Source organism: Myotis brandtii, unplaced genomic scaffold (genome assembly GCF_000412655.1).
Source record: "Myotis brandtii unplaced genomic scaffold, ASM41265v1 scaffold57, whole genome shotgun sequence".
Classification (NCBI taxonomy): Eukaryota; Metazoa; Chordata; class Mammalia; order Chiroptera; family Vespertilionidae; genus Myotis; species Myotis brandtii.
This window is the reverse complement of record NW_005370133.1, coordinates 170,087-180,082: the sequence shown is the minus strand read 5'-3', so window position 1 is coordinate 180,082 and position 9,996 is coordinate 170,087. Positions and strand designations below refer to the sequence as shown.

The 9,996-nt window shown below is 40.5% G+C and overlaps 1 protein-coding gene across 2 annotated transcripts in view; it reads right to left on the bottom strand.

Moving 5' to 3' along the window:
• Positions 1-9,829, bottom strand: part of SCP2 (sterol carrier protein 2) — a 108,359-nt gene extending 98,530 nt beyond the window's left edge. For both annotated transcript variants that reach the window (XM_014549759.1, XM_014549760.1), the window contains exons 1-2: positions 9,800-9,829; positions 3,654-3,711 (exon numbers count right to left, since the gene is read on the bottom strand). In XM_014549759.1, the coding sequence (XP_014405245.1) occupies positions 3,654-3,711; positions 9,800-9,814 (73 nt within the window). In that variant the 5' untranslated portion in view covers positions 9,815-9,829. The remainder of the gene's footprint in view (positions 1-3,653; positions 3,712-9,799) is intronic.
• Between the last annotated feature and the right edge of the window lie 167 nt (positions 9,830-9,996).

Sequence of the window (9,996 nt, the reverse complement as noted above, 5' to 3'; positions counted from 1 at the left end):
GGAAGAGACTGGACAAAAATCGAGCACCTATGAATGAGGACAGTGGGTGGGGAGTGAGAGCAGAGGGTGGGGTTGGAACTGGGTGGAGGGGAGTTATGGGGGGGAAAAAAGAGGAACAAATGTAATAATCTGAACAATAAAGATTTAATAATTAAAAAAAGGAAAAAAAGAAAGGCATTCCCATACACTGCTAGTGAGACTAATAATGTAAACAGTCTGAAAAATAATTTGGCAAGAGTCTTAAAATGTTCCTAACACTGTTCCAATTAGTCTACTTCCAGGCTCTGTCCTCAATAATACCTGGAGATAAGACCAAAAATTTTTTTAATAAATTTATTGATTTCAGAGAGAAAGGGAGCGGGAGAGAGAGAGATAGAAACATCAATGATGAAAGAGAATCATTGATCAGCTGCCTCCTGCACACACACCTCCTAGGGATCAAGCCCACAACCTGGGCAAATGCCCTGACCGAATCAGAATCGAACTGTGACCTCCTGGTGCATAGGTCAACGCTCAACCACAGAGCCGCCATGGCCATAGGAGACCAAACATTTATTTAGCAAGATGTTCACCATAATTCTAAAATATCAAAAAGTTGCAAACCTAAATGTCCAACAAGAATCATAGTATAAATATATAGTGATATATGAAAAAATTAATTTTTTAAACAATTTTAAGTAACAAGAGAAATGCTCATGATAAAATAAGTTTAAAGATTCAAAATATAAAACTATGTAGCATATGATCCCAGTAGGGAGTATGCAGGAGGCAGCCAATCAGTGATTCTCATCATTGATGTTTCTCTCTCTTTCTCTCCCTTTCTCTCTGAAATCAGCAAAAATATATATTTTTAAAAGAGAATGTTAGGGGTTTTTACCCCAAGTTATACTAAATGTGACTGATGTGGTCTGAAGGTGCATATATCTCACCTAAGACTATGTCAGATATATGAGTAGAGTCATCCTTTACACTTCTCATTTCCCTACAAACTTAGAACCAAGGGGTATTTTTTTTTAGAGTGGAAGGGAAGGGGGGAGAGAGAGAAACATTAATGTGAAAGAGACATCAATTAGTACCTCCCCCACGTGCCCCAATTGGGACTGGGGATCAAACTCGAGTACGTGCCCTTGACCAGAATCCACGCTCTGTCAGCTGAGCCAAACCAGCTAGAGCTATGAACAAAGCTAGGTTTTAAAAGTTTATTCTAGCCCTGGCAGGTGTGGCTCAGTTGGTTCAGCGTCGTCCCATGCATCGAAAGGTCGCTGGTTCAATTCCTGGTCAGAGCACATACCCAGGTTGTGGGTTTGACCCCCAGTCAGGGTGCATAAAGTGTAAGAGGCAACCCACTGATGTTTCTCTTTCACATCGATGTTTCTCTCTCCCTCTCCCTCTCCATTCCTCTCTCTCTAAAATCAATAAAAACTTTTTTTTAAAAAGTTTATTTTACATAAAAGTACTTTCTTTTTCTTCCTGATTTTAGAGAGGGAGGAAGGGAGAGAGAGAGAGAAACATTGAAGTGAGATAAATACATCGATGGGTTGTCTCCCATATGCACCCTGACCGGGATCAAACCCTCAATCTAGGTATGTGCCCTGACCGGGAATCAAACCCACCACCTTCCAGTGCACGGGATAATGCTCCAATGAACTGAGCCACACTGGCCAGGGCAAAGTTCCTTTATTAAGTGAAGTTTTATTTTCCTAATTATGCTTACAAAAGAAGAGAGTTTTAAGCAGTAAGCAGAGTCAATCAGGCTGAATTTGTTACTAGTCAATCCCTACAGTTAGTTTTAAACTCCATAACTTCACCTCAACATCACCATTTTATAATCAAAATATTACATTCACATATTACTAAAGTAACCACAAAATGTTTAACTAAATAAAAGAAATGGAACAAAAATATATACAAAGAACTGTTTAAAGCATCTCCCACTTCAAAGAAAGGCAGAAGCTACTTGGAGACATCAGTCAAGAAAATAGCCCTGGCTGGTATTGCTCAGTGGATAGAGCACTGGCCTGTGCACCAAAAGGTCGTGGGTTTGATTCCCGGTCAAAGGCACGTACTTGGGTTTCAGGTTCAATCCCCAGCCCAGGTCAGGGGGCACGTACAGGAGGCAACCAATTGACATCTCTCTCACATAGGTATTTCTCTCTCCCCCTGTGTCTCTCTCCCCCTCTCTCCCTCCTTTCCACTTTCTCTGAAAAGCAATGGGAAAAATATCCTCAGGTGAGGGTTAACAAAAAAAAATAAAGAGAGAGAGAGAGAGAGAGAGAGAGAGAGAGAGAGAATATTTAATAGCATTGCCCTGGCCAGTATAGCTTGGTTGGTTGGAACATCGTCTTGTACACCAAGAGGTGGTGGGTTCAATCCCTGGTCAGGGCACATACCCAGGTTGTGGGTTTGATCCCTAGGCAGGAGGTAACCAATCAATGTTTCTCTCTCTCCCTTCCTCTCTCTAAAATCAATAAAAAATTAAAATAAAATAAAAAGAATGTTTAGCAACATAAAAGATAAATATTAAATGAACAACGTCCACCCAGAGAATCAACATCAATTAATTAAACCTCATGAACCTTCCTTTTTGGGGAGCAGAGATGCTCTGATTTCATGTATAGTAATATCTAAATACTGAGGTAAATAATAGAGTTGAAACAAAATCCAAATATGTGGACTCTAGGCACTAGTGGAGTCACTAATGACTAACAGCAGTAATTCTTTTTGGGTTGCCTTGCAACAAGCTCGGAGGAACAGGATGGGTCTGTAGACTTCCCAGGAGGAGGACTTACCTAACAACTTCATGGGCCCAAGGAGCTACCAAAGGTTCCCCGTGCTGGGAAGCTGATGTTTTCCAGCAGTGTCAACAACTGACACCTGACTTAGACTACATGGCTCTGACTCTGAAACATTTCTTTCTACCATGAAAAGAAGCTACTGTGCGTGTCCTCCTTTTTTAAAGAGAGAACAACGAATTCAGAATGATAGTTCAGCTAGCAGCACCTGGCACAAGCACGTGCCTCTGAAGACTGCTTAGAGCAGCGGTCGCCAACCTTTCGGACATCACGGACCAGGGTTGGCGACTGCTGGCTTAGAGAACATAGACCCACACACTGTGGACCCTTCTCCCTCTGAGTCCAGCTCACTCACCAGTATGCATCCAAGTTCTTTGCTTAATACTCACTGGAATAAACAATAATAAACTGTATCACCTTATTTAGTCACACAATGGCCTAGTGATAGAAAAAGAATTCTTCACTTGGCTCAGTCAAGCGAAGAGAGGAAAGCCACCATACAGGTATTTAATACATTTTGAATGTGATTATTCCTTTTCTAGAAAAGGAAGATGCTGATTTTGTCATATCTCCTAGAATCAAGTTATCCCTTTTAGTGACCCTACCTTTCTCTCCCACAGAGCCCTTTGCTGTCCCAACACACAGCTGGGTAGCACATACATCACTGGCCACTGTCTGGTCTGGCTATCAGCTAAGAATGCCCAAGGTTTTCCCCTCCTCCTCTAGAGAGCCACGAGGCAACCGCTTGATAGGTTTTTCTCCCTTGACCAAGCTTCCTTTTATGGTGGCAAGGCTACTCCACAATCAAGACAGGTCACACAATAAACTACAATGTTCAAAGGTCTAAATATTCTATATTACCTGCTTCTTTTGCCAATTCAGGGTAGTCTCTTGAATTCTCAACTCCAGGCTTCACAAACTAGAAATACAGAAGGAGATAACAAACAGAAGCAAGTTTAGATTTCTTCACAACAGAACATCACAGAAATGCATTCATTCAAATAAAAACATAATGAACACCTAGCATTTCCTTGATTCTCATAATAAGTAATATACAGTCCTTACCCTCAAGGAGATTCCAGCCTAATGAAAAATACGAAATTACACTACAGTGTCATACGTACAGAATGATTTGGGAGAGACAACTACCCAGTGTCAGAGGGAGGACTAGAAAGGCTTCCCAGGGGAACTGACACTTAAATTAAGTCTTCAAGGGTAGGAGTTAGCCCAGCAAGGGAAAAGGAAATCCTAGAGCAAAGGCCTAGAAGTGAGAGAATGTGGCTCAAGCCAAGTACTGCAAAAAAGTTTTATATTGCAGAGTTTGAAGCACAAGATGGGAAGTGACAAGTGATAGGGATAGAAAAGGAACTTAGGACCAAATGATAACTACTAAATTTTACTGGGAATTTACTGCGTTATGAATTATGCTGAGCACTTTACATCTATTCACTCACTTGGTCCTCACAACAACACTAAGAGGTAGATACTATTATTATCATCACCATTTTACCATTAAAAAAAACTAGAGCACAGAGACATTAAGTAACATTAAGGACACACAGCTAATATGTAGTGGAGCGGAAACTTCAATAGTCTGGCTGTAGAGTCAAATCACAAGGGACCTTATAGGCTGGAGGCAGTGAGACCAAATGCATGATTCTGAAATAGTCCAAGGAAGAGGTGACTAACAGCAGCACAGAGGAGGAAAAGAAGTGGACAGCCTTAAGAAACACAAAGTAAAATCTACCAAACTTGGTGACTGATTAGATAAAGTGAAGTGGTTTGCTAGTAAATGTTTGTGATAAAGAAAGATGACTTTTAAAATTTTCTGACTGAAAACCACAATAAAATACCACAACCCAGCATACACATACAGTCCACCCTTGGTACCCACAGGATTAGTTCTGGAACATCACACACACACACAACACACAAATACCAAAATCCACAGATGCGCAAGTCCCATACATTAAATAGTGTTGTATTTGCATATAACCTACACCTATCCTCCTGTGTACTTTAAATCATCTCTAGATTAGTTATAATACTAATCTATATATATAAAAGCCTAAGCAACTGAACAACCAGTCACTCTGACACGCACTGACCACCAGGGAGCAGATGCTCAATGCAGGAGTTGCCCCCTGGTGGTCAGTGCACTCCCACAGCCAACCTTCCGTAGCCAGCCAACCTCCCGCGATCCATCCCCCCAGCTGGCCAACCCTGACTGGGACTGGGCGAGACGGCCCTGATCGGCCTGATCACTGGCCAGGCTGAGGGACCCCACCCGTGCACAAATTCGTGCACTGGGCCTCTAGTACAATATAAATGCTATGTAAATAGTTGTTCGTTGTATTGTTTAGAGAAGAATGGGAAGGAAAAAGTCTGTACATGCCCAGTACAGATACATCCTCTGCAACCATCATAGGCCTAACTACATAGTGCACATCAACTACAACATTTTCGCCATCATAGGCCTAACTACATAGTGCACATCAACTACATTTTCAGGAGAATATTTTTGATCTGTAGAACCCATATATGGAGGACCAACTGTATATTCATATACAATTAAAGCAAAACTTGCATGAAATACTTATCCTTGTTATATTGGTACAATATTTTCTATTTTTAATTTTTTTGATGCTAGAGGCAACCTTCTAAATTGATTTCATGACCCCCAATGGGTCACAAAACCCAATTTGAAATACTGTATAGATATTTAACTTAAATGCCACACTTCATTGCGGTGCCAAAATGCAGCTGTCAAACTGCACCAAACCAAAATATTTAACATTTATTCCTGTCCCTGACCCATCCCAATTCTTCATAATCCCTGAATTTGGAAATCCTTCATAATTCCCTAATTCAGCATCCAAAAATTGTCCATTCTCCTTCTACTTAGTTTTCAGTTCAAGAGAGCATTTACAGAGAGCACTTACATAAAGAGTATTATGCTAGGCTCTAACAAGTAATAGCCATTAAAAACTAAATTACCAGCCATACAGTGAAATAACCTCGCATTCCCATTTCTTATTGAAATCAAGGCAATTTTTTAAAAATTAGTCTGGCAAATTAACACATACAACATTACTCCTTCAAAATGTAAACCATGTTTAGGTGGGAATTACCAAATGTCAATTAACAGTAGCTTAGATAAAGTGTGATATGGTCACACTTTGGACGTTACATCAATAAGAATAAACAATCTATAACTATGCATAAAATTATGGATGAACTCACAAACATAATGCTGAACAAAAAAGCCATAACTAATCAATGACAAGCCTTTGCAGGAGAGGAGTCAGTGACTGGATGATGGCAGAGGGGGAATTTCTGAGGTACTGGTAAGTGTGTGTGTGTGTGTGTGTGTGTGTGTGTGTGTGTGTTTAAGCAAAGCAGTGCAAAAAAAATATGTATCACAAGGCTTATAATAAAAACAGCAACCCTGCTTCATTACTCCCCATCCACTGTCTTACTTGCTCCCAAAATATCCACTTATTTTTTAGAGAGAGGGGTAGAGAGAGAGAGAAACATCAATGTGGGAGAGACACACACCCATTGCTTGCCTCCCACAAGAGCCCCGACCAGGGACTAGGGCTGGGGATCAAGCCTGTAACTGAGGTACAAGCCCTTGACCGGAATTGACCCCAGGCCCCTTCAGTCCGTGGGCCGACACTCTATCCACTGAGCCAAACTGGCTAGGGCCCAAAATATCCACTTTTAGATATTTCTTCTTTTTATAAACTGCCATGTTTCTAAATATCCTTATATTATTGCTTCTTTATCAATTTAAGATATTATATAATGATACCCAATAAGGATTGGTCTCTTAGACCAATTCACATATACTAGTACATTTATATTTCTTATATGGTTGAATCAACAATTTTTTTTAAAATATATTTTATTGATTTTTTACAGAGAGGAAGGGAGAGAGATAGAGAGTTAGAAACATCGATGAGAGAGAAACATCGATCAGCCGCCTCCTGCACATCTCCTACTGGGGATGTGCCCGCAACCCAGGTACATGCCCTTGACCGGAATCGAACCCAGGACCCTTCAGTCTGCAGGCCGACACTCTGGATAGAGCCAAACCGGTTTCGGCTGAATCAACAATTTTTTATTAAATCAGTACTCAGTGTTTACCTTATTAAGTAAATACTCCCTCACTCCTGAGCCAAGTTGGGTGCTATGATTAATTAAATTTCTTCTATTGCACAATTTTGTTTTTTCTTCTGGAGTTATTAATTGCCTCATTTTTTAAAGTTTTAATCTTTTTATTGCAAATACCAGACATACAGAAACCACACACATACATACCCTAAAAAATGTGTGTGTGTGTGTAGTATGTTATTCTGATGAATTATTTTAAAGCAAACACTCTTGCAATCACTAGCAAAGATTCTCTTCTTCACCAAAATCTAGCCAGCTTCCTCTAATATCTATTAGGCCTCACACTGACCTATAAAGACTTAAACACTGCCGGAGACCAATTCCAGCATGACAGCAGGGCTGCATCTGGGAATGGCTGAAGGCATTTCCCCAAACCTGAAAAGGGATTATTGCTTGGCTGCCAGACAGCTAAAAGGCATCTTAATCTACATGTTATTGCCTCCTACTGGCCAAACACCTGAACAGCCGTAGGCTAATTCTTCCATTCTGACAATGTTTCTGTATTACCCTTTGAAGTGTATATCTCTGCCTCGCCTCAGGACAAGTTGTGTTTATAAAAAGCATGGGGTCCTGGGGACGAGGAGAACCTAAGACCTTAGACATAAGACCTTAGAACTTAGCTCCTGTAGCTAAGCTCCTCTGACCCCCAAGTGCCTTTCAAAATTATACTTCGTCTCCGGACTCTTATTTAAAATCTAGGCACAGCCTTCTCCAGATTCCTGAACCCTTCTTGATGCTGGGACAAGAACACCAACAAAACACTAACATAGTTTCTAACAGCTCAAGACCACATCCCTGGGACAACCCTAACCCCAATTAAAGTACCTGGCTGAGAAAACTAAGGGCTGCCCAAAGAACTTACTGTTTGTTCCAGCCAACACAAGTGTCAGTTAGCAAATCTACATGAATTCATGTGGACCAATCCCCTCTTCTTCCCACTTTTTTAAAGTTCTCACTTCTCTGACACTACTGAGCCCCCACTCACCACCCTCTTGATCCCCATTTGCCCTTTAAAATACCCAGACACCTCTGCCCTAACCGGTTTGGCTCAGTGGATAGAGCGTCTGCCTGCGGACTGAAAGGTCTCAGGTTAGATTCCGGTCAAGGGCATGTACCTTGGTTGCGGGCACATCCCCAGTAGAAAGTGTGCAGGAGGCAGCTGATCGATGTTTCTCTCCCATCTATGTATCTAGCTCTCTATCCCCCTCCCCTCCTCTCTGTAAAAAATCAATAAAATATATTTTTTAAAAAATACCCAGACACCTCTATATAAATCAAAGTTGAGTTCAGCTCACATTGAGTTCAGCTTACATTGAACTCTTTTCCCTTTTGCAATAGTATATTATTGATTAAAATGTCCTAATAGTTACCTAGTGTCCACCTTTATCTTTAACACCACCACCCAGACCAAAAATATTGAACTTTGCCTGCCACTCCAGAAACTTCTCTAGGCACTCAGTCCCAATCTCAATCCCCACTCCACCCCCAAAATAATTACTATCCTAATTCTTTTTTTGTTTAATTGATTTTAGGGGAGAGGGAGAGGGAGAAGGAAAGGGAGAGCTGTGATTGGGGTCACTCCCATCTCCACAGGGTTTCACTCCTGGGCAAACCGAGGCTCGGGCATAGCAACAATGACCTCGTTAGTGATCCTAACCTTGGAGGGAGGGAGCGGAGAGGGAGAGAGGGAGGGGGAGAGGGAGAGGAAGAGAAGGAGAGAGAAACATAGATTTGTTGTCCCAATTATTTATGCATGCATTGGTTGAGTCTTGTATGTGCCCTGACCAGAGATCGATCCTTGGTGTATAGAGACAATGCTCTAACCAACTAAGCTAGCCAGACAGGGCACTATCCTGATTCTTACAATAATTACTTCCTTGTAGTATTTTATAGTTTTAGCTTATAACACATACTACATTTATTAAATATATGCTTAAATGATGAATTAACTGTAACAGTAATGTACGGCAAAAATATCATGGAAGGGAACATGAGATGTTGAGTAATCAGTTTCAAAATTTAGGAGCTATATCATGATAAAAAAAATTACTTAGTCCCACTTAGCCTCAGAGATGAACAATAAAATGGAGATAATAATCCATTACTTGGATTATGAGATAATGCAATATTTTTCAAGCTGTAGATTTGCATAGGGTGACAAAATCAATTTTAAGGGTTGTGGGTTGTGAGCAGCATTTTAAAAAATAAAATAGAATAGGAAATATAAAGAGTTCATCACACATAATAAAGATAAGTGTTGCTTTTGCAAACTTATTTCAGCTGTGATATAAGATGTATCTCTTTCTGTGGGTAGTAGAATTATCACACACAAAAGTAATATTTAAAAGAGTAAGTGCTTAATTATATGGTCCTAACTCCAAAGGAACCAACATTTCTAAAAAGGTGAACACTTGAGGAACAGAAACAAGGTTGGAAAAATCCGGAAAAATCTTGCGCCAAGACACTGACCTTCACTAATGTTTCTCCTCCTCATCCGTACTTCAAAGTGTCCCTGAGAACCCTAATACACTGCTGGTGGGAATACAGACTGGTGCAGCCATTATGGAAAACAGTAGGAAGTTTCCTCAAAAAATTAAGTATGAAACTGCCATTTAATGCATCATCCCACTTCTAGGAGTATAACCTAAGAAACATGAAACACCAATCAGAAAGAATGTATGTACCCCTATGTTCATAGCAGCACAGATGACAATAGCTAAGATCTGGAAACAGCCCAAGTGCCCATCAGTAGTAGATGAGTGGATTAAAAACCTGTGGTTCATTTATACCATGGAATACTAGGCAGCAGTAAAAAAAGAAGGATCTCTTACCCTATGAGATATCATGGCAGGACTTAAAGAGTATTATGCTAAGCAAAATAAGCCAGTCAGAGAAAGTCGAATATCACATGATCTCCTTCATATGTGGAAGCTAATGAACAAAACAAACTGATGAACAAAATAGATGCAGAGACAGAAGCATTGAACAGACTACGGAATCTCAGAGGGAAGGCTGGGCAGGGTGGGTG